The 26,478-nt window shown below is 36.4% G+C and overlaps 1 protein-coding gene across 2 annotated transcripts in view; it reads right to left on the bottom strand.

The window, feature by feature from the left end:
* The window catches only part of LOC129005327 (shootin-1-like), a 68,889-nt gene extending 42,627 nt beyond the window's left edge, over window positions 1–26,262 (bottom strand). The window contains exons 1-2 of one of the 2 annotated variants that reach the window (XM_054434186.1): window positions 26,161–26,262; window positions 7,881–8,237 (exon numbers count right to left, since the gene is read on the bottom strand). In XM_054434186.1, the coding sequence (XP_054290161.1) occupies window positions 7,881–8,211 (331 nt within the window). In that variant the 5' untranslated portion in view covers window positions 8,212–8,237; window positions 26,161–26,262. Of the gene's footprint in view, window positions 1–5,566; window positions 5,624–7,880; window positions 8,238–26,160 lie in introns of those variants that run through there. The other variant, XM_054434187.1, reaches the window with a different exon arrangement.
* Window positions 26,263–26,478: the final 216 nt, after the last annotated feature.

Raw genomic sequence — 26,478 nt, 5'->3', positions numbered from 1 at the left:
TCGTGATGTTCTTAATAACATTGCTCATGGAAAAATTACAGAGGAAGATTACAAGTTCTTTTCTTCAAGATTCATATCGAAAAACACCGAAAAGATCGCTGACTTTTGCAACGCTGTTCGTATCATGGCAAGAAAAGAAGATGTGGCTACTTACAACCTTAAGGAATTGGCTAAGCTACAAAGTCCTGTGGCATTCATTCGTGCCATAAACAAACCTTTAATAGCCGCAACAGCGAGTTCTGATGAATGTCAAGCTCTTGAAAACACCCTCAGATTAGCCAAAGGTTGTAAAGTAATGTTACGCCACAACTTATGGACTGATGCAGGCTTAGTAAATGGTGCTGTTGGCACTGTTCAAGATATTGTATACGAACGTGAAGATGGCCTATCACATTTGGAAATGCAGCCTTTATGTGTATTAGTTGAGTTTAGTAATTATAGAGGACCCACATTATACAATAATGTGGTACCGATTGTCCCTGTTGTAACCAAGTTTGTAAAACGAGGCATAAAATGTACCCGAAAACAATTTCCTTTGACACTTGCCTATTCTCTCACAATCCACAAATCTCAAGGCATGACCCTGGACCAAGCAGTTATTGATATTGGGCCAAGGGAATTTAGTGCTGGGTTAACATACGTTGCAGTGAGCCGCGTCCGAACGATTGATGGGCTACTTTTCGACCCAGGATTTACCAAAGAACGGCTTATGAGCATTAACAAAAGCTCGGTCTGGATAAAGAAACAAGTCGAAGATCAACGTTTAGAATCACTTTTATAAAAAAATTTTAGTATTGCTGTATTTTGAAATGTTCACTTTATTGAAATTAGCTTTCCAATCAATCAAATTCATATTATATTTAATCCATGTTCAATTGTTTCACAAAATATATTCATCTAATTGGCTGGTTATTGTTGTTTTTTTTCTGAAGGTTTTTAAAAGAATGCTGTTTATTTTGTGTTTTCATTGATACTTATCATCACATTAAGTTAAACTGTTATGTAGTTATCAGTTAGCAAAATGGTAGAAGCCAAAACGTTTTGGGTTAAATTCTGTTATCACTAGCTAGCTGGAACTGTACTACCCTGTTTGAGAAAAAGTAAATAAACTAGAGGTTTTACTAAGATCTATTTTTTTAAACTATTTTAATCACTCTAAAATGTATCTCTACAACAATTATTGTTTTTTATTTGAAATTGTTGGTAAAAATAATGTTGAAGCCTAAAATAATGGAGAGGGACTTTGGCAATATGCACTGATGACTCCGCTCAATTTTGTGGAAGCGTCTGCGAACGCCACCTAGTTTTAACTATTTATTCATGATAACAAACTGAAACACACTTTAAAATACCCCCTCCGCAGCAAACCTGCAGACTAAGCGAATTTCCATTTCCCTGATTGGATTTACACTAAAATGTCTCCTTAGAAATATCACATTTATTCCCTATTTAAATAAAAGTTTAACGAGTACTTAGGTTTACTGCAACAGGGAGGGTAAAAAGGTGTTTTTGTAAAATGTAATAATTTAGTATGAAATTAATGCATTTTCCAAATTTGATCAAAATATGTTCATAAACAAGCAAACTACAACAGTTTACTTAGTCTCCATAAGAATAACAAGAGCATTTTAAATTTACAGATTTTTGGAATTTTCTCCATAAGAAGGACAAGAAGTGTTTTAGTTCTTCATCAGAATTCTTAGCGATGCTGATACGTTGAAACAATGTGTTGGGGTTTACGGGTAAGAATTCTCTACTTTCATCGCGTTATTTATTATGGCAAGTGGCTGGACACGGTCTACTCGTCTGAATTTGACGTTACCAAAGTTAAAAGTTATCTACAACTCTTTTAATGTATTTCATCCTTTTTTTCTCAACCACTATAGCAGTCAATCCTGTGGCCAGCAACATCCCTGTTCTGAGAAAATAAATGGGGGTTTTGTGGGAACGGGAAATGTTCCAGCAGTCAGTCATACATCTTGGCATAGATTTATCAAGTGTGTTTCAGTTCATTATCATGAATAAATAGTTCAAATTATCGAACCATGGGTTGTTTCCATGGAAACCCAATGTAAAACCTTTGTAAAACGGTTAGGGTTTATTTTCATTTTTGGTTTTGCCCAGCATGATTGGACTATGGGAACAGGGATTTATGGGGGGTTTTATGGGGTAAAAGTTGGTTTTTCCTACTTTTGACCATATAAACTTAAAATTTAGCAATTTCTTTTCATACCATTTTGTAGAGCTTAAAAAGCAAAAAGTTTAAGCGTTTAAGTTAAAGCGTTGTTATGCGCCTAATGGTTACGGAGAAAATTCCAAAAATCTGTAAATTGAAAATGCCAATGTTATTCTTATGGAGACTAAGTCAACTGTTGTAGTTTGCTTGTTTATGAACATATTTTGATCAAATTTGGAAAATGCATTCATTTCATACTAAATTATTACATTTTACAAAAAACACCTTTTTACCCTCCCTGTTGCAGTAAACCTAAGTACTCGTTAAACTTTTATTTAAGTAGGGAATAAATGTGAAATTTCTAAGGAGACATTTTAGTGTAAATCCAATCAGGGAAATGGAAATTCGCTTAGTCTGCAGGTTTGCTGCGGCGGGGGTATTTTTAAGTGTGATTGAGTTTGTTATCATGAATAAATAGTTAAAATTATCGTAACATGGGTTGTTTCCATGGAAACGTAATGTAAAACGGCAGCATTTAGCAATGTTTTTAATTTTTAGTACTTCTGGCCTTTTTTAGTGTGCTCTAGTGGCGAAACGGTTCGTCGTAGAAACAAACATTATACAGTAAACTTGTTGTAAATTTTGTCATCTTTAATTTTACAAAGCAGGATTTTCTCAAAAACCCATACTTACTGAGATTTGCCCGAAAAACCAAAAAAAGTGCCCAAATTTTAAGGTTTTTCACAAAATAACCAATGTTCCGGGCAAAATATCTGTCAGCAAACCTCATATTCGTGTTCAGCGACCCAAAAAACATAAAGAAAAGTGATGAGTAGGACTGTACCTAAACTTTCCGCTAACTTTTCCAATATGCCTAGACTATTATGAGTTAGTTTATTTAATATTTAAACAACCCTCGGTTGTAATTTGGGTTGCGTAAAAAAAATACACCTTGCATGAACATAATAGTTTTTTTCTAAAGCCGATGGATAGAGGTTACGTTAAATGCCCAAGGCGGATTACGGAGGCGTGATAACCAGCCTATGACGTAATGTCATTACCTCCAATCACCCGCGCTACCACAACCAGCTGAGATGTAATGCACCAGGAGAGTACGATGATTAACTTATTTGTCTTTCCACCTATTGTCCAGTAGGCTATACAAACCACTCATACAAGACGATGTCAGCTTTGCGGTAATGAGTTTCGTTACATGGTGGAGGGGAAGTGAATATGGCCAAAATTCATGATACGGATGGTTTCCTCGAAGAAACAAGAGAATATCGTCGGGGTGCGACGTAACGCGAGCCGAGAGATTCAACAGATAAGAGTAAGATTACAATGTGTTTGTCTCGGTCGCGTCCTCAGTTTCAGCCAAGGTCTCGGCACAAACAGTTCACGTTGAGACTACAAAATATATTAAGAAGACACAGTTAAATTAATAAAAACACGTTTTATATGAACATAAGTCAGACATGTTCACGTAGAAGCCAGTTTAATTTAGGCTTAAAATGTTCAGAGGTAAATTGTAAAACAAAATAATTCCTCGAAGGAACAGAAGAATAGGCAAAAGTTGGAGTTACACTTTTTGAATTAAAAACTCCAGAAGTCATAATTATTGTTGAAAGAATAGATCAAAACTATGCACAATCCTTAGGGGGAAAATATTAACTAATATGCGTAATACATGACTGTTTTAGCTAATGGTTTAAGGCTTTGTTGGTTCTAGGGGAAGCGGCCTGGGTCTCCCAAGTTGTTGTCCGTTCACGGTTATCGTTAACCGAGGCCAAGGTTGGACACACTACTATCGTGTTTGAGATACCGAACACTCATACTCGACACTCATGTGAGTCATGAATGAAGCTGCGGTCAGTATTTTGGCAGTTCTCGTGTGACTAGCAAATGAGCATATTAGTCATCAAAGAGCACAACCGGTACATTAACCTTCACCTTCGGCTTTTACGATGAGTCATCACGCGGTATAGTCACTATTTTTATGGTAGCTATGAGAAGAAATAGTGGCTACGGTTTTTGTTGTATACATACTTGTATAGTTTCAGTACAAGCAAAAAATGAATATGAATCTAAAGGAGAATTATTGCTACCGGTACGTATTTTTATAAGGGCTTGGTTTCATGTGTAACACAGAGACAGAGTTTAACTGAAGGAGAAAGTCAAAGACGAGAAGAGTAGAACGTACCAGAGGTTCAGAAACAGATTAGGTAAGAGAAAATAAACAACTGGTAAGAAGATGGCAAAAGCTGACAAGAAAAATTAGTTGTAATGACGTACGAAGAACAGATCAAACGAACTCTTCGAGGATCCTTCTAACGAAACAAACCATTCAGCCTATACGTTACTGCATATAAAATCTAGAATGAGTTGGACATTTTGCCAGTAAATTTGGCGGGATAACACAAAGCAGTCGGCGAGTGTCGTGTATCGCCCACGACCTGCTAGGCTAGACGAGCTGTTGAGCAATAGTCTACAAGCCGCTGGTGTAGGCTTATTAAACATAACGGTCTTGGAACAATACTGGACCTGGACCCTACAGTAATGAGGGATCTGACCATAGATCAAATGCTAGCTTCGGATTTATATTTTATAAAAAAATGGAGATTTAATTTATTATACTGTACATCCTCTATCTGGACTTTGTACATAATCCATAATGATAAAATTTAAGAATAATTATGGAATAAGAACTATGATGGTGGTAAAATTAAATCTGCAGTTTAGTTAGTTATATTTGGGTTGGAAACATTTGTAATTATTTTAACAATTAATTTAACCAATCTGCTGAGCCCAGAAGAGTCATGATTATATTCAAGAAGGAGGACATGTTCAATCTTCACCTCACATGGTTGTCATAAAATAATAATTTCCTTTCAAAATAAAATGTACGGTATTGAGATCGTCCATAAGAAACCCAATAACAATAGTTTTTTTAACACCAAAAATTTTGAAAAAAAACACAAAAATAAATAAACAGTATCACCAAACTTTAACATTATTTCTTCCTTTAGCCTGACATTAAACTTGAAATTCATAGTTATTTGTTAGTAAGTAAGCGGCGGCGGGAGTAACTGATGGGAAAAAAACATAAATTTGAAAAACTCGAAAATCTTTACAAAAGCAATACTTTCTCCATACTATGTATGAAAGAAAGTAGAATGCGTGACAATAGCACTGCATGCTGTTATCTTAACACTTTTTTAACTTCGATAGTCTTCAAGATAATCTATTTTTACAATTTGGACAACTTGTGTAATTAGAAAGATAAATAAATTTCTTTGGAAAGTAAAAAGTAATAAAATATAAATTCTAAAATCGATTATTTAGACCTAGACTATATAAAAAAGTGATAAAATTAACAAGCAACAACAATACCTATGAGGTGGATGGGAGACATAATCACACGACCTTTCACTGCTAACAGCTGAGCTGGTGATAAGGCACGACCGCTTACTAGTTATTGGTAATGGTAACATTACTTTGAGATTTCTTTGGAAGGAGGTGAATCACGGTAACTATAATTTACAAAGTAAACACGTAGATAGCGCAGTAAAAAATCGTACTTGAGGCATAATAGTTATGTGGATCTAGTAAACTAATATGGCTTTCATAACAGTTGAGCGGCAATCAGCAATCATACGTTTCATGGTTTTTAATAAAGCAATAAATTAAAACAACGTTTATAGGTATAATATAACTATTTCATCAATTTAACTTATCAGATTGTCTCAGAAATATCAACATCTATAACAAGTTTCATAGGTAAAGATGAGGACATTACTTGCATATACTTTGTATCGGTATTGTTTCTATGTTTGCTTGCCAATCTCATCTGGTGAACCCACAAGTCGGGTTGAATCCAACTAATCGAAATTTTCTCAATCTTTGCCAGATTTTTGGCAATGCATAGAGAAATTGTCCTGCATTTATCTATAAATGATTATATATGGTTATTTTGTAACCATTTTGTCATGGCAACGCATACAGCCAATGTTAACATTTAAAAATTTTGAGCAACTTTTAAATCATCTAGGCATTATCAAAAATTGAAGTTGTTTCGTCTTAAACCTTCCAAACATTTGTCGAAACAACCTTGGAAGGTTTGGCTAGAATATGTTCAGCCGTTATTGAGTGATAGTGTCAAGAAAGTTTGCATTGAAGCCGATCCCAAAGAGCTTTGCTTCGCTCCGCTCAATTAGATGTCAGCATTTTAGTTATATTTTTCGTTGCCACGTAGACTAATCAGTATGTTCTTCCCAGTGCCCCATAACTCTGCTAGTCTATCCTAACATTAAAAGACTGGAAAAAAACCTTAACGGCAAAATGCAAGTGACACTCCTTATCGACACGGTAGCTTCGTGTGAAATTGCAGCATAATCTGTTTGGTTATTATGTGATGGAAAGACAGGCAGGCTCCTTGTTTAGATAGTATCCTTGGCTGGTAATATGCTTGTCACCAGAGCCTATTGCCGCATTCTACTCGTTAAATGAACACAGGCGTGAATGTCTTGTGGTACGTAATGTCTCCTCCCCAGCTAGACGATAATAGAATAGAACCACATCAATCAATGGACGTACAGAGACTGAGCTATGCACAGTGTGCAGTTTACACCCACGACTACACCTGCAGTGAATAACGATGCGTTAGAGAAACTCATTAATTATCAATACCGACCTTCGGATTTCCATTTGTTTGGTGTACACGCGAGATCGCTGGTGGGTGTGAGCGAGGAACTCTATACAGATACAGTGTACACGATCAATGGCGAATGCAAGTGCGATGGTTCTGTTTATGAAAATAATATAGGCCTACCTAATAAAATGGAACATATTAGGTTTGGGAAGTTACGTTAACAATAATTATATTTGATCAAGTTACATTACGCGTAATGATTTCTTGAAAGATTTTGATGGATAATTTTGATATAGCCTACATAATCTTTATAAGAAAAATTTGGTTTCAAGAAATACTGTTCTTTTTGGTTTTCGAGATTATACCTGATCCTCGTAATTGTGAAGTTGTACCAAACAAGCTAAAATAACAAGCCTATAATACTGATTACCGATACACCCTTTACATTCTTACCCATTGCGAAAGTGTTTGCCACAAAAGATGTACCAATACGATTTTAGTACTATATAAAGGTTCTTCCAATAGAAGAAAAACCACTTAACATAGTAATAATAACACCGAACGTAGCCTACGGCATGGGTAATATTTTATTCTTGAATGATCAACCATATTTTGTAACTAACACAATAGGGTCAATAGTCATTATAGTTTTTGCATTTATTACCCATTAAACAATGCTAAATGCTCAAAATTGGTATAATTTCACTCTGTTTATCGCAGTTAGATGAAGCCTTGAAAGTAACCGTCTATTTCGACGGGTTTCACCTAGTATCTAATAAAATCACATTGAATGTATCAGGTATTATTCTAGGTAGTTTCTCTACGTCGGATCGTTGAAAATAATAGAGCATGAGTGTGTTATCCCCTAGTTCTGCATGGTGTCATTGTCAATCCCATTTATGTAAGATAAGCCGGAAACGGACCGAGTTCACTGACCAAATCTCTGACCCTCCTGGGTCCTGAACGCTAGCTCAACGGAGTAAGATGTACAATCCCAGTAAGTTCAGCATTTAGTATTTCCAACATACCTACACTTTTTTAAGTCTTTATACTCACGTTTCTGGTTCTGAGAGAGCAGTGTCTTCCGCCTCTTCTCGGCCTCCTCATACTTGAGCCTCCATCGGTCCGGCGTCGGCGTTGGCGACAGTTGTGTCGTGTAGTTGCCATTGCTGGTAGGTGACGTCACAGAGTGACCATTGGTCAGCAGGTCGCTGCCATGAGGGGAGGTCGGAGGCCGTTGTCCGAACCTAGCCACTGGTATCTGTGTCCTCGCCACAGCAGGAATAGGTCGCGACTCGGGGTTGCTGAATTGTAGCCTGAGGGCCTCCACAGAGCTCGGCCGCGCGTCCTGGCTGTTGAAGTGACGTTTGAGGTTCTGTACGTTCATCTTGTCAGTTCATCGTCGCTCTTCACCTGAAACAGGAGTGAAAGCATTTAAAATAATCTCACCCCAAGTCCAGTTAAATCATAATTAAAAATATAATACATATGCTTTCGCTACCTCTACATATAAAAAAAGGCAAGATACACAATGTATAGTTTAGTTTAAGATTGTTTTATTCGACTTAGCTTGTTGTTTTATACTTGAAAACCCGATGATAGAAAATTGTTTTGTCGTCAACCTTTTCAACATTAATTCTTTTCAGAACAACAACAACAGAACAACAATATTCAGTGAGAACAAAAAATGTAATTTTGCATATCCTTGGTGGATGTAAGCAAAATGTCGTTTACATCACTTATTCCAAATAAATTCGCCTAGTTTTACCCTACGGAAGCTAATCAATCTCTCACTACGTCAACTATATCTCGGGACCACCAACAAGTCCCTCTTACTCTTTTGGAATAGAACTTTGAATAGAACTTTTCTGTGGGCTAGTTCCTCCAAAGTAGTGTTGGAAACGAACAAGTTGCTTTGGGCTGCAAAACACAGTAAGCAGTAAGCCTCTTAGAAACTACTCAACTACTCTTTATAGGGGATTTACAACTATCATGGTATTATGGTAAACAGTCAATCCTACTATACCTATTATGAGTACTGCTCATAAAACTATCACTTTATCGGCCGGAACTGCAGTTACCTATATGATGCACGAAAAGCGGTAAAATGCTCATAGTTAGCGAGACATTGGCCATAAGAGTACTGTGTTCTGGTCGTCAGTCTGAAACTAATAACACTTAATCTATGCTAACAACTTCTAATTAAAACACCAGAGCAAGCAGTAATCGAGACTAATTTAAGCAGCTTGGCCATCTCCATTCCGTTATTCAAGATGGATTATAATTTAAGGTGAGAGTTATTCATCGACCTCTGTAACTAAGAGAGTTGTAACGTCTGTCCGTGTCATGATTCCTACCAACAATGTTAAATGATTGTCATGAAACTTCATAAAGATTGTTTGCCTTCTGTTTTTCTATATCAATCGGCAATCAAGTAATTCAACTCATTGTTATCAAGGTGATCTGAACAAAGATGTTATGAGGTAAACTATACATAATAATGGTTACATAATATGGTTTATGAGGTTTATTCGACTGGTGATTTTTTTTCAATTAGACTGGCTAAAGATGAATGTCTGTAAGCATTGACTATTTAGTTATTGAATGACAATGAGCACCTACGCTACTGGTATGAATCAGTTTCGCTGCTGAGTTGAATAATGTGAGTCACATGTTAACAGATGAGTAACCCGCCTCGACATCTGCGTACACCGACCATCAACTACTCTTTCATATTCATGAATATCATTGTCTATTGGGCCTAGAACGTGCCAGACCTCTTACGCAAAACTGATGGATAGGTTACGACTCCATAATTTCCACTTTTTCTGCTGAAGAGAATAGAGTAAACCGTCCACAGCGTGAGAGGTGTTAGGGATGAACATAAATGTGTTTATCGTGTTGTTGTCTCTGACACTGACCAATTAATTCTCCCCAGTGGGAACGGAACTAGATTAGTCTGTAGGACGTAGCTCGATCTGCTTATTCTCGAGAAAATAGTTCGCAGACAATTTTTGTTATTAGTTAATTAACTTACGTTTAGGATGTCATTAGCAGTTTTCGGAAAGTCATTTGATGAACGAAATTAGTGATTTACATGCCTGGCAGAAAATTGCAAGTGTTGATCCTTTGAATACGTCAAGGACGTTTTTGTGAACCTATTGTTAAACAAGGATGTGCGATAGACTATAGACTACTTGACTTCCAAACGATGAGTAAAAAACATCTCTTTCCGCGTTCAAACTATTCCTACAGCAAAGTGAATTATTTAAAAAACATTTATTTTGTGATTACATATAAAGTTTAATGACCAAAAGATAAAGATGAGATTGTTATCTCAAAATCCACGCAACCGGTAGGTGCCCCTAAAAATACGAGCAAGTCATCAAGGTCATGGTGCTGTCATTCTCAGTTTTCCAATTATGTTTACAAACAAATAATTATATTCTGAAACTGGAATTTATAACAGTGATAACTTGAAGAATACCTTTATCAAACCGCATGACACATTCGTTTGATGAATCATGATGGTGGGAGTAGTCAAGTGGGTGATAGTGATAGTGATATGATACAGGTGCATCAATCATTATAAATACAGCAGAACAGCAACAAGAGAGCATGGAGGCTGCGATTGGTTCTATAGTCTGTGGTTGTAGTTGTTAGAATGACTACTTTATGATAAGAGTCGAGAGAACAAAACATAAACTTAGTACCTTATAATACTCTTATTCTATGAAATAAGAGTATTATACGTTATTATTACGAGTAACTCTGTACGGCATGTATATCATTTTACATTACCTCTCAATCAAGTTCAGTTATAAGAAATACATACTGTGTAGACTGTACTTACAATAATTTTAATCCATATTTGATTTTTCTCATTGAGCTTTTTTGTTTTGCCATACCTTTTCAAAGCAAATTCCAAATTTGCAGTAATTTAGTTTTAATAGAAATTTATACATCACTCGTTCTCTTTTTTAATTGTATTTTTATGTTTAAAAAGAGATAACAAGGCCAGTCAATCTCAGCATTAGTGCCAATAATTATACCTATACCTATAATGTTGGAGGTTTAAAGCGATAATTGTAATGAACGATGTTTGTAACTCCCTGAAGGGCTTTATACCCCAAACCCTCCCAACCATGCATTGTCATACGCGTTTCTGCATTGCAGGGGTTTAGCTTATAGTTATAAATGCTAAATTGTTGTATTTGAAATCCAGTTCTTGCGAAGCACGTAAAAAGACGTGTGCTAATTCATGACAAATTAAACAAAAGGGAGGGATATAGAAAAGAGGTTGTTTTAGTTTTAACATAAACGGTTTCCATCACATTTAACGTTAATTGTACCAGAAAACATTGCAACAAGACAATAACATTTATGTTGTCTTCGGGCAAAATATTGTTTTAATATCTATTTGACTAAAACTTCAAATATGGTTTCATTGGGCGGAGCAAGCGAAGCTCTTAACGTCGTCTCGTGGTCGACTCACGCATTTCGTCACGCAAACTAGTCCTAGACGTTTGAAGCAATATATTTAAATTTTGCATGGCGTTTAAGAAGATATCGGTGAGTGCCAACAACAATGGGGTTAAACCGTTCTCTTAGGAATCTATACCATGGGTCTTAATTTTCATGTTATCCTTATCGAAGCAGTATTTGATACACAAATAAAGGCATAAGATCGGCCGTTGACTTTTAAATGCAGTAGATCAGGAAGTAGCTCATACAGTAGCATTATTCCACGGATATTATAAGAACAAAAACAGTATGGATCATAAACACAAACAAATATCGTTAATGGACCGAATTTTAGCGAATTTTCCATATAGGGATATATAGCTATTACCGTAGGTCTCATGGTAAGACCTGGACACGGGACCGATTTACTTTTTCGATTGGATGTCCCCAGAGGCCAAAAACACCATCCAATCGAATACATATATACAAATATATGTCTGTTAGCACGTTAACTCGAGCAAAAATAATCCGAGAACCAGCGTGATCGGATCATGGAAACTGGGTTTTATGGGGTAACAATTGGGGGTTTTATTTTTGACCCTCAAAACAAAAAAATTCTAAAATTTTCTCCAAACCATTTTGAAGAGCTTAAAAACAAATAATTTAGTATCTTGAAATGTTTTTGTACGGCTATTAATTACGGAGAAATTAAAAAAAAAAATTAATTTAAAATTCCCATGATATTCTTACGGAGAACTAAACTGTTATAGGTTGCTTGTTTATGAATATATTTTGAGCTTGGCGAATTCATTTATTTTACACTAAACCATAAAAATACGAAGTTTCAAGATGAATTGTTTTCTAGCATGGGTCTCTATTACCTTAACATACACATATATATCAAGTTTCATAATGATCGGTTGAAAAATTTAAAAGATAAAAATGTAATGTGAAAAAACAAAATGGCGAATATCTGGTTAACGAAGCGGTTTTGGGAAAGAAATTCTTGATTTTCTCTTTATTTTGACCCATAGAACCATTTCCCGGAGTTTCAGACTGTTTACTTACGGGACACCCTATATATATACATACCGTCCGTCAACATAACTCGAGTAATTTTGGTCAGAATTTGATGTAATTCGGTATGAACGTGTAGGGTGGCATAAACTTGAACGAGTTCCAGCAAAATCGGGTCATGTGGGTTATGAAATTTTAATTTTCTTTTTTATTTTACTCTTAAAATATGAAAATTTCCAAATTTTATCACAGCCATCGTGTAAAGATAAACAACTGTTAATTGAGTTAATTAACAGTGAAAATCCGACTTTTCCGTTATTTTATGGGTTTTATATGTAAAATGCACCAATAAAAATCGAAATTTCAAAAAAAGTGAAAAGAAACCCCTGAAGATCCCATGAATACCTATATACCAAATTTCATAAAAACCAGACTACAGGTGTGGTATGTAGCTCTGTACACATCCACACCTACGCTCACACACGGACAGTTACAACTTCAAAAACCTCTCTTTTGGGTTCAGGGCCATAAAAACGGAAATATCTACTCAAAACTCGAAAATGTTGACGAAAACAATACTTTCTCCATGTATAGGGGGCGAAGGTAATTAAAAAAAAACATGCTTCCTTACTTTAAGCAGGCGGTCCGCGAGAAAGGAGACAGGGTTTGTCTCGTCAGGGGGGATCCCCGCCTATTAATACCCGGAAACAGACAAAAATACGAAGAATATGGAGAGGGGAGCCGCTAGCACTTGACACAGAGGCTCTCAAGAAAACGTGAACTCTAATTTGATCTCACCTTCAAGTATACAACCTCACCGGGGTGTCTAACACTGACTGTAGATTCTCGTATAGGTATACAAATACAAAGAACTGAGGAGCTAGCAGCACTTGACACAGAGGCTCTCCAGAACACGTGAACTCTAATTTGATCTCACCTTCAAGTATACAACCTCACCGGGGTGTCTAACACTGACTGTAGACTCTCGTATAAGTATACAAATACAAAGAACTGAGGAGCTAGCAGCACTTGACACAGAGGCTCTCCAGAACACGTGAACTCTAATTTGATCTCACCTTCAAGTATACAACCTCACCGGGGTGTCTAACACTGACTGTAGACTCTCGTATAAGTATACAAATACAAAGAACTGAGGAGCTAGCAGCACTTGACACAGAGGCTCTCCAGAACACGTGAACTCTAATTTGATCTCACCTTCAAGTATACAACCTCACCGGGGTGTCTAACACTGACTGTAGATTCTCGTATAGGTATACAAATACAAAGAACTGAGGAGCTAGCAGCACTTGACACAGAGGCTCTCCAGAACACGTGAACTCTAATTTGATCTCACCTTCAAGTATACAACCTCACCGGGGTGTCTAACACTGACTGTAGACTCTCGTATAAGTATACAAATACAAAGAACTGAGGAGCTAGCAGCACTTGACACAGAGGCTCTCCAGAACACGTGAACTCTAATTTGATCTCACCTTCAAGTATACAACCTCACCGGGGTGTCTGACACTGACTGTAGACTCTCGTATAAGTATACAAATACAAAGAACTGAGAAGCCGCTAGCACTTGACACAGAGGCTCTCCAGAAAACGTGAACTCTAATTTGATCTCACCTTCAAGTATACAACCTCACCGGGGTGTCTGACACTGACTGTAGACTCTCGTATAAGTATACAAATACAAAGAACTGAGGAGCTAGCAGCACTTGACACAGAGGCTCTCCAGAACACGTGAACTCTAATTTGATCTCACCTTCAAGTATACAACCTCACCGGGGTGTCTAACACTGACTGTAGACTCTCGTATAAGTATACAAATACAAAGAACTGAGGAGCTAGCAGCACTTGACACAGAGGCTCTCCAGAACACGTGAACTCTAATTTGATCTCACCTTCAAGTATACAACCTCACCGGGGTGTCTAACACTGACTGTAGACTCTCGTATAAGTATACAAATACAAAGAACTGAGGAGCTAGCAGCACTTGACACAGAGGCTCTCCAGAACACGTGAACTCTAATTTGATCTCACCTTCAAGTATACAACCTCACCGGGGTGTCTAACACTGACTGTAGACTCTCGTATAAGTATACAAATACAAAGAACTGAGGAGCTAGCAGCACTTGACACAGAGGCTCTCCAGAACACGTGAACTCTAATTTGATCTCACCTTCAAGTATACAACCTCACCGGGGTGTCTGACACTGACTGTAGACTCTCGTATAAGTATACAAATACAAAGAACTGAGGAGCTAGCAGCACTTGACACAGAGGCTCTCCAGAACACGTGAACTCTAATTTGATCTCACCTTCAAGTATACAACCTCACCGGGGTGTCTAACACTGACTGTAGACTCTCGTATAAGTATACAAATACAAAGAACTGAGGAGCTAGCAGCACTTGACACAGAGGCTCTCCAGAACACGTGAACTCTAATTTGATCTCACCTTCAAGTATACAACCTCACCGGGGTGTCTAACACTGACTGTAGACTCTCGTATAAGTATACAAATACAAAGAACTGAGGAGCCGCTAGCACTTGACACAGAGGCTCTCCAGAACACGTGAACTCTAATTTGATCTCACCTTCAAGTATACAACCTCACCGGGGTGTCTAACACTGACTGTAGACTCTCGTATAAGTATACAAATACAAAGAACTGAGGAGCTAGCAGCACTTGACACAGAGGCTCTCCAGAACACGTGAACTCTAATTTGATCTCACCTTCAAGTATACAACCTCACCGGGGTGTCTAACACTGACTGTAGACTCTCGTATAAGTATACAAATACAAAGAACTGAGGAGCTAGCAGCACTTGACACAGAGGCTCTCCAGAACACGTGAACTCTAATTTGATCACACCTTCAAGTATACAACCTCACCGGAGTGTCTGACACTGACTCGGCACATATTTACAACAGAAGAAATTGCTCTTTTTCATCAAAGTTACAACTTTGCCCCAGCCCCCAAAATGGGGTATTTTGGCTGCAGCCCCAAATTTTCAAATTGAAACACCTATCATTTAGGCCACATACAGATTGGCCAATGGTTCGAGGGTCTTTTCTAACATACAGATTGACCAAAGGTCCTAATGAGCAGGGACAAAAAATGGGGGAGGAGCTTACAGCAGCGATGACCCGTGTGGGAGAGGAGCTTGTCTATTTAAGTCAAGTGTTTGTTAACTTTTTCTAATCTTACCAGTCACAGAGGTGGCCAAACTCAAGAGACGAATTTTACTTTTTAAAACACAAAGTTTTATGTAAGCTGTTAAGTAAACAAATAAGGTTCTTACATTCAACTGTAGCTTAAACAAAACAGTGCGGTATTCTAATGCAAATAATAAGCTATAAAATCTAACTAATTGCTTATAAACTCACTATAAATTTCTTGTAAAGTACACAAAGTACATTTTTTGGAAGGTCGAGTTGGTTACGAAATTGTTAGTTTGTTTGACCTAGTTATAGCAATTAAGATAATGTTACCATTTAAAAGTCCTGAAGTGTTCTTTCAAGATTCAAAGCATAAGCATTCTCGTTTTTATGTGTATACACATGGTTTGAAAATTACCTTGAATATCTGTCTTAGCATTTCGCACACAATGTTCATTTTTAAGTTCACAAAACCAATCTAGCAATATTCGTTATAAGAGTAGTATTTTAACAAAAGTTAAAAAAAAGAAAAATATGTTCCATTGGAAGTTAAATAACCCGAATAAAATGTTCTACCACAGAGTATCAAAATCTACTCACTTATTCAACATTCACCTAAACCAAAAATTAAAATTCTAAACTTCAAATAATTCTTAACATTTTGCCTTAAAATCCTCAACAAAATAATGATTTGTTATTAAATTACTTATTCGGTCAGCAACATTTCCAGTTGCCGTTAAAAGAAAATAATAACTCTATATTGCATTTATTTAAGTTATGTATTTGTTAATAATTAAGGATTTTTGTGTACAGCAAATCGATACCTAAATATTTATTTTTGTAGGCATATTGGATCTAATTTAAAGCTCTTATCCTCTAGATGTGCCTTTTGCGCGTTTGGAGGATATCCCGTGAAAGCATACAAGCTCGTTATAATAGCTTTTAAAATTGCATAGTTTGTGCTGAATTCTGTTGTCAATCATCTGAACTTTTTTAAGTTTACAACAAAATTTTGTTTACATGGTACACGGGTCATCGCTGCTGTAAGCTCCTCCCCCATTTTTTGTCCCTGCTCATTAAGACCTTTGGTCAATCTGTATGTTAGAAAAGACCCTCGAACCATTGGCCAATCTGTACGCGCGCAACCAAAACTGTCCCGCCACCTCCGAATTCTTGAGTGACCCTTATAATCCCGTCACTGCCTGCGTTGTTAGCTGTCATTGCATCCACGGCTGCGAAGCCCCGTGGATGGAAGATTTAATGAAAATTTAACCCGTGGGCTAGGTTAGGTTAGGTCAGGTTAGGTTAGGTTAGGTTAGGTTATTAAGTTAGGTTAGGTTAGGTTTGGACGGAAAGTCTTAACGCAGGAAGTAACCGAGGATTATAGGGGTCACTCTGAAATTCGGAGGTAGCGGTACACGGAGGTGGCGGGACGCGGAGATAGCGGGAGGTAACCGCGATATTGACCTCTAGTTTGCGCCATTTAATTTGTTCTTGAGAAACACTTTAAAATGAGGGGTCACATGATAGGTGTTTAAATTTGACAATTTGGGGCTGTCCCCAAAATACCCCATTTTGGGGACCGAGTACAAGCTCTACCTTTAATGACAAAGTGCATTTTTTTTTTTTTTTTTTTTTTTGTAAACAGGTGCAGAGTTTGGTTTACCTACTGCAACGCGTTAAAAAGTTAACTGGGGGTTCTAAACTTTTGCCTAACCCTGTAGTACTGATTGTGTTTTTCCTATATCTCAATAAGTATACCGTATACTGCAGGAATGAAAAAACACGTCATATGCGTGCGTCACTTCCGTCACCATTCAGACAGTGTTATTAAGACTAACAATTGAATCGGAATCGAGTCAACTAAGCCAGATAAATTATTTATATCAACACAAATGAGATTATCTAAAGAAATTAACACCTTTCCTCGCCAAATATCGAATTACTCTACTGTGCATTCCGTCTGTCGCACGTAATATTGTGGTCTGTGGAGTGCATGCACTTACTGCACACTACAAGGAAAGGAAGCTCTGACCAGGAAATGCGGCGGAGTTGGCGACCTTCACTTTCCCTCAGCAGAGTCGGAGTTAACATACGACTTGACTGTGTCCCTGTGTCGGGTATTGGTACGAGAAAGCTCGAGTTAATTGTTCGACACGTCTAATCAATATTCAACATTCACTGTCTAGTATGATTTCGTTTAAAGTGCCGCTAAACCCCTAACCTTGTAACCTTACACTTGTGATGGTACACATATCTTTGATGGTCTAGTTTTCACTGGTTACAGGAACGACTGAATGAATTTGGGTTTCTTCGGGTTAACCTGTAAAACTTAAGTTTCCGGTGATAGGTTGAAGAAAGATTGGACCAGACCAGAGGTCGGTGGACAACTCTGTGTTGTGGAGGCAGCCGACGACCTTGGGAGGTTTCCCTTGATCAAGGACCTTACTTGGAGTCCTGACTCACAGACAACACACACTTACAGTACTTTGAGAAAACGATAAGGAGATAAGCAATAGCTACATGAAAAGGGATCCTTGATTATTAAATTAAACGGTCATTGATTTATATAACAACATTGTTCGGCAAGATAAAAAAGAGCTAATCATTAAACAACCACAGGCTCAATATCTTTAAACATCAATATCTCAAAGAGAGATTTCAATATCCTGAAGAGTCCCAAAAATGTTTGCCCCACATAAATTTTACTTACTGTATTACTTAATTATTTTTTGTGGCCTTTCGGACTACGTCAAATTAATTTCTAAAAAAGTTAAGTTAGTTACCTTTTTCTGATCAAGTAATCCTCTAGTCGTTTATAAGGCGACCTTTTTCGACGCCGCATATGCGTCTTAAGAACTACTATAGGATTACTTACTTGGACAAAAAAGGTAACTTAACCCCTTGTAGAAATTATCGTATCACGCGGTATTCAACATAATTGACTAACCCAAGATGCCACCTTTTCTTAAAAAATTAGATACAATTTTGTTTTCAAATTAGATACAAAGACACCTAAAAATTACACAATATTAAATTTTCATAAAAATCGTTCGATCCGATTTGGTGAAAACCCGATTATTCCGTCATTTTAAGGGGTTTTATGATTAATCCACCATTAAAAATAAAAAATAAAAATGATAACGCATGTAGGTGGACGAATAAGTACAAAATTTCATGAAAATCGGACCACATTTGTAATTTGTAGCTCTGTACCACAACTACGCACACTCACGCACGCATGTACACACCGAGGGGGTGAACATGGATTATTAGTTTTGGTAAATTCTTAATAGTATAGTATGAAATAAATAAATTGACTTATTTGATGCAAATATAAAATCGATCTAGGAAATGCCGACGAAAACAGTACGTTCTTCGTATAATATGACGTTCTTCACGTTATGTACGTTCTTCGTTTTTGTTTATAGTGGGAGTAAAGTAGTAACATAAGCTTCTTGAAATAATCAATGGCAAATAAAAATTGCGTCATGGATAATTCGGTATATTAAAGTTTTATCTACAACGTTTAATTATTGGAAAATTCGAATAACAGACCATCGATTGCAAGCTTTTCAATAATATAGAGTTTAAGATTTACGTATAAACTCTTGATGTGGCCATTACCAAATAGTGCAGATAAAATGAAAATTGTACAAAGTATAACAGGAGCAAACCCGTGTAAGAGATCTCGTGGTGGCTGCGGCAGTGAGAGATCGGGATACAAACCAGTTGTGGTACAAACAATAAAATATTGATGGCTACGCTGACCTGACCTGACTGTAAACAGCAGACCGACCAGACCCATACCAGACGTGGCTCTGGACAAAGAAAGAGCGACCACGGCATCAGCAAACTGTGTGAAGTGATCAAATAAAGAGGCAATTTGATAAAATCACGGTGAAGTTGAACGTGACGTCAGCAGCATCCTACAGACGTTCATTGCTGGGGTGTCACACATGTCGCCAATACCGGAGCAGTGACGACAACAGGCACGGGAGAGCCTCACACCATGTCGGGTATCGCTTACACCAGGCTAAGTGAGAGTTAATCGCCTGGTGTAGAGTTCCACCCACACCACAACTCGCCAGGCTCACCATCGCCGAGTGCTGAGATTGTCTGGGTCATCAATGGAAACCGTTGCAACTCAGAGCTCGACCGATTGCATGTACAAATACAACTGTCGAAGCACCAACAACTGATAAGCGACAAAGGCAGTTAGAATGACAATGACGAGTGTAATAGAACTCACGTACAACATTCAACAGTCCTTGTTCTAGATCGCGACAGCAAACAAAGTGAGGTAATAGTGGAGTCAGCTGTTCCTATGATAACACCTAGCCCATTGTTGGCTTAGTCAGCTGATATCGGAACTGGCGGCTCAGCTGTTTGTTCTCTAAGGTCAAAACAACAGATGTATCCAAAATCCTAATAAAAAATACAATCATCGATCCGCTATACTTGCATTAAATAGTGTTGTGTACCTAAGTGCAATCAACAAAATATCACGTTTTGTTAAAGTGTCATATTTTTTAAATAAAAAAATATCACGATTAAAATGGATTAAGTGATAGTGTTATGAATTAACTTTTTATGTATCGACGTGTAAACAAAAGATTCAGTCTATGCTACAGTAATTCAAAACCATTCCCACTCACTCTCTACATTTTTTCGACTACGCTACGGAATGTAGGTCTTCGAATATAATCGCCAACATGGTGCAAATGACGTCAATAGAGAAAGCAAAACGAGCGGAGACAGTGGCTAAATGACTTGTGGGTCCCTGCCTCAATATAACAGGAACAGGCGGAATAATTCATTCAGTTTTCAATGAGTGGAAGATCCACAGGAAATATGTATTTAATTGTCAGGGTAGCCGAGTGGTTATAGAGCTCACTGGTTCGATTCCAAGAGACCGTTTCTGGGCCCAGATTACGTGTGTCAGTGAGCTATCAATTAATAATGCTTTTGGTAGTTTACATATTGCTGGCTTGACTAGATAGTAACAAGAGCTGGGTTTGGACCTCTCCTTACATTTGTGTGGTTTAAAACGGCATCAACAATTTGACACATACTTTCTCCCATTAGCTGGTCAACAACTCTTTATCATGGGAGCAGCAAAAGTTACAATGACTTTTGAACCTTAATTTGTACAGGAACTTGGGCTGTAACAATTTGTTTGGATTTAAAAGGACTACAGTATAAAAAATTAAAATTTAATCAAAACCGGCCGAGCTGTTTTATGGGAAAATTCCAATCAAATAATTAAAATTGCAAAAAAACGCTAGGAGATAACATTCGAATGGATACGTAATGCATAGACCTCTACCATACAAATTTCCTCCATATGCCATAGGGGGAGAAAGTCAACGAAACCATTTTGATAGCTAATTTACAATGTAGACCATATTTAAAATTCACGTTTTGTCAATTATTTGGCTTATGCAGTAGGTATAACGAAAAATTTCAGTAAACGCACCATAAATTCATTTTGGACCCTCGCTCGTATTCCAGCTAGAAATCACTTTAGGCCCTGGTGATGACTAAACATACCATATTTCTTTATTTTTTGTTCACGGATGTCTCTTCTTAACAGGGAAAATAAAATACTTCCATATTACAACTAAATAGTTCAGTACATAAGTAGTGAAAAAATGACAAGAACAAAGACATAAAGATAACCTCAGAATAATGATTCACTATAAATAACTAGTAGAACAAATAACAATATAATCAATTTTGACCAACAAGAACAAAATAACAACAGAGAACAAGAAAAATAGCAACACAATAAATACCCTGCAACGGGATTAAATGCTACAGGAAAAGCAATGTTGATCAAAAACATCGTTTGTAGGTAGTTGTTAACTAACTGGTATGGAGAAAAAAATAATGAAAAAACGAGTGCCAAAAAGAGTAAATAAAGATAACATCAAAATACTATAGTTTACATTTAATTAGATACGAGCTGTTAGCCCGTCCTACGTACGGGAATTCAGTAGTCAGTTAAAACCGTGTACAATTCAGATCAGCTAGTTTACACATATATAAAGACAAAGTTTCTTGCAGTTTTAATGTGAAAAATCATCTTGTAAACAAATGTTGTGTGACCAAATATGTTTTTATTCCATCATAGGCCTATACGATATGCATTTTAAATCCGATAAAGTTACAACAAAACAACAATTCTGCAATTTTTACGATGTGAAAATCGTTGAAGTGAGATTTGCAGCCGATTCGCACAGACGCACGCTGATAATAAGTAGCCTACAGTAGTAGAGAGAGTAATAGTCAATCGAGAAGTGTATAGACTTAGTAACCGATACCACCTACCATTAGCATACCTGCCTCTTCCATAATTATTATCACCACAATACAACTACTATACACAATTTCCAGTAGGTCTGAATAGAAACGACCTAAAATAAAACGATAATATCCAATAAAATTCACAGTACACATAAATTGTCACACCTATCCTTTATATCAATTTCACTGCATTAATTGCTAAATAAATAAGTGTAAACAAAGAAAAGTAAAAACAATAACAGTTTGTTTTGAAACAGCTGTTTGGTTCAAATAACATTCATTTTAAAAAAATAACTCACGATTACTAAAAGAACTGGTCACATGTAGCAGGAATATAAATAATAAGTAAACACGCTAGTAAAGCTACTGACGTAATTATTGTCAATGTTTACCATCCATACCGTTATCAGTTATATCCTTAATAATTACCCACTCTCATTGAATAAGTGTACATCGTAATTTCCCATATTAGTTAATTTAAACTACAATATATTCATAATTGAAATAAAAGTGATATTTTCTCGTTTGGGGGCGCTGATAGGCACCCCCAAACGTAACCTCACTGAACACGATTTCATAAAAGGATGGTTTGTCTAATTGCAGTATCCTAGGTCAATGTTGACGTTGTGTTCAATCTTTGTATAAAACTCGGCTGAGGTTGTGGTGGTAATTTAAAATCGTGATTCCTGATTATTCTTGATCTTCTTTTTGTTTTTATGACATCAATGTTTCCAGGTTTAATCCAAACAAAGTTAAAGCAGACAATCATTAATTGTAAACAAAAAGCTACCATGAAGAATTAAAACATGTAAACATTGTTATTTTTCTATTCTTTCCTCGAAAAGTGGAATAGTAAAATAATTTGCGTTTATCCTTTGTTATTAAGACTCGTGTACAGAGCCTCGATTTGTACTGTGGTTTAATTAATTTTGGTCTAAACTATTTTAAACTGTGATATAATTATCTCTATTAATCTTACTTATTTCCTATAATCAATGACAAAATAAGAGTAAATAAAATAACCTCATAGTTCCATAGTTTATATTTAACCAGCTGTTAGTTAAAACAAATTATATTGCTCTAAAACAAATCGAAGATTACAAAGATTGCTTTAAAAAAATAATTTTGAACATCCTAGTATTTTACTTTGTATAATTTAATTAATCTATCATCCTCTTACAGAATAATTGAACGCATCAATGATTTGCATTACACATAGTATAAATAAGTCAACCCTAAGTAGCATATGTCTTTACATTTTTATCCAAATGCTGAATTAGTGACACAAAAGCTGAATGTTTACAGCTGTTATGTTAAGCAAATTATTTTATGCCAAAAGCTAGTTTAGAATCTTAGCGTCGGCTGCTAGACTTTTTAAAAATTAAAACTTAATTTCTAAAAAAACTGGGACCCTAAACTAAATTTATGGCTTCGACATTCCCTAGTTCTCAAAATTATTTTTCTTTCAACACAAAAATCATGAAAATCCGTCGAGTGGTTGATTCAGAATCGTGAAATAAAAAACACTGTTTCGTTTTAATATTATAGATTATTATTACTGTAGACTTTTTGCTGTATCTTCAGTGTCACACTAAAGGTACGTTTTGCCTGAAGCGACAGGTGCGACGGTCGCGCGCGACCGTCGCTGAGCGGCAGTCGCGGGACACTGATCAAAGGGGTTTTGCATAGTCCTGTTTTGCTTGGAGCTACTGTCGCTAGAGCCGCGAGCTGCAGTCGCTGGGTACTGCTCCTAGACCAGTCAGGAGCGACAGTCGCTTAGCGACAGTTACATTTCTGATTGTTTTTATAGTGTACACCATTCTGACAAGTTCGGTAACCTTTTATTTTCGCTATATGGCGTCGGCCAACGTCTGTGATTAAGTTAAATTTTAGTGGTGAAAAAGACGACAGTTTATTAGAAGAAGTGGCAAAATACCCCGCGCTTTATGATTTGAAACATATCTCCTACAAAGACCAAAGAATTAAGGACAACGTCAGGTTAGTTTAAACCTGACGTTGTCCTTTATTCTCTGGTCTTATTATTTTACAAGTTATTTTAATATATTAGTAAGTTAGGTTATTTAGATTGTCGACTTAAAAGACTTCTAATTAAATTTTCGTTTAGGTGATTCAAAAAAATATTGCTCTGTATAATGGTTATTGATCAAATTGGCTTAAAAGTCAGGCGTGTCATATTTAAATATATAAAATGCCAATTATTAAAGTAATGTGGTTATTCAAATATTAATGTAGTATATAATGTAATTGGTATTTTTTTTCATTTACAATACAATCAATAAAATATAATTTTCACTCTGTGAGGAGGTTGTTTATAACACTGATTTCCAATTAAAGTTATGCTTGTGTACTGCAATTTACGGAGAAATTGAGTAATTTTATTACATTTTGGCTTGTGACATGGCAGTTTTGGAATGTTTCTTATAACAAATAACTAGGCCTATAAGGAATACTTTATTTGTTAAGTTTTACCTGTTTTACTAAGTGAATTTATCGATTTTATTTAGTGACTTTATACTTAGTGCGCACTTTTGAGGTTAGGTGCACTGACGGTACCACGTCTCGTGACGCCAAAGAAGTTGTCGCTCCAAGCAAAACAGTCTACCATCCCGCGACTGCCGCTCGGCGACAGTCGCTGCGCGACCGTCGCACCTGTCGCTCCAAGCAAAACGTACCTTAACAATTTAGGAGCTAACATAATCTCCATTGAGGCTCTAAGCTGCATTGAATTGAATATGATATAATTAATACCAACCATGTAATATGTAAAGAAATGTTATTTATACTAACGTAATAGTTTTCCTATCTTTGTAAAATCAACCAATATTTAATATTTGCTATGTAGCATGTAACAGGCCTAATTGTTACAGTTTAATACCGGGATAACTATTTTACCGACAAGTAGCGTAACAACGAAATGGCAAACAAATCAAATTTAGTTGACTCCATGCATGGGAGAGAATGCGCCTTTCGAATCAGCTGTTCAACGATGAAAAACAGCTGAGATGTCGCACTTCCGAGAGGCGTGGTTCAATCAGCTCGATTGCTGTAATTATTATTAGCTGATGCCTCATCGAGCAACTAGATTGTTAAGTTAATATATGTGCAGTCGACGTCATGATTGGAGGACATGAATATTATCGTAGCCCCAATCACGATAAAATAAACTTAACGCACCAATCTTTCTGGGTATGATATGATAGCTTCTGATTCTATACGATTTTGAAAAAGTCCATTGGGCTCTGCCCCAGGGGCTTTTAAATTTCCCATGTTACCCTTATGAACAACATATTTGTTTACATTACGATCAGCTGGATAATTAAATTGCTGTCAATATTTTATTTTCCAATTCAAGAAAACGCATGGGATACATTTACCGATTTGATTTAAATTAACCACGAATACTGGAAAAAACCTACTAATCAATTACTATTCGAATTTATGGGTTTGCGTACATACAGTATTTACAATAGAAACAACCGAGAAACCCTGGGCAATTTGATATACTTCAACAAATAAGACAAGCATGAATTGAGTACTGTATTTCTTGAGCTATCATTGAAATAGCCGATTTTTAAACTATGGAAACATGGGAAAGTCATAGAATACCACCAAGTAGACGAAATAGAGATGGTAATGTTTTTTTTTTCAGGAATAGTTTACATATAATGAAGAACACTTACAATATGAAGATTCCTACAAACAATGAACAAGGGTGTTAGCCGAAGACAAGTGCCACCATTTTTAGTAGGGAACATGGACTTAATTATTATAATTGCAGAAAAAAACCCCTCTATGGCAATATGTTTATGCTATTCAGTATATGTAGATATTGTTATAATTAGTTTGGTAAAAATTAAATTGTCAGGAAAATCTTATATAGACTAAAGTTATGCATTTGACGTACATAATTATACATTACTGTGTGCAAGTGCAAAGTAAGATTTGAGAGATTTAAAATAACCACCAATTTTGGCTTATAAATATAGCGTTTAATAAAAAAGTATTGAAATTGCACACATTTATGAAGTGTTTCAAATATTTTAAATTGTAGCCTAAAAGTGGCTCTAGAATTGTCAACTTAATATTCATCATGATCAATGGATACATTTCAAAACGAAAATCAAAGTTTAAGCCAAAGAAAGAAACATTGTAGAATAAAATCCCTTAAAACACAAAAAATATTTGGCCTACATACAATTTCAGACTGTTACAAAGTATGTAAACACAAATCTCAACAATACCTTTAATATATTAGTCCAAAATGTGTATTCATTGTTAGAATGGAACTGATTTGTTATGCATACTCAACAGCAATTTATAAACTAAAACACCTAATAATTAATTAGAGTACTTACAAAATCAAAAGAACAAGTTTATTGCTATGTTGTATACGAGCGTCACTGACCATATGGGACGCACCAATCTCTCACTTCCCACAACACTACTACTGATTACTAACTAACTAAAGTCAGTCGGTCTCTACAGACGCGCGCTCAACAGCTGTTGGTTACAGACCGCGCATGCGCAGACAGCACTATGACGTCACAATAATGCAACGCATCAAGTATCAGATGCACTGTATTTAAGATATTATGCAGATTACAGGGTTATTTAGTTTAAAATGGCAAGGTCGTACTGAAACGTTAAAATTATGACATTACGAAGACGAACAA

Source organism: Macrosteles quadrilineatus, unplaced genomic scaffold, assembly GCF_028750875.1.
Source record: "Macrosteles quadrilineatus isolate MER2022 unplaced genomic scaffold, UCM_ALF_1.0 Scaffold_19__1_contigs__length_3004403, whole genome shotgun sequence".
In the NCBI taxonomy this organism is placed as follows: domain Eukaryota; kingdom Metazoa; phylum Arthropoda; class Insecta; order Hemiptera; family Cicadellidae; genus Macrosteles; species Macrosteles quadrilineatus.
This window is presented reverse-complemented; position numbering and strand designations above follow the sequence as displayed.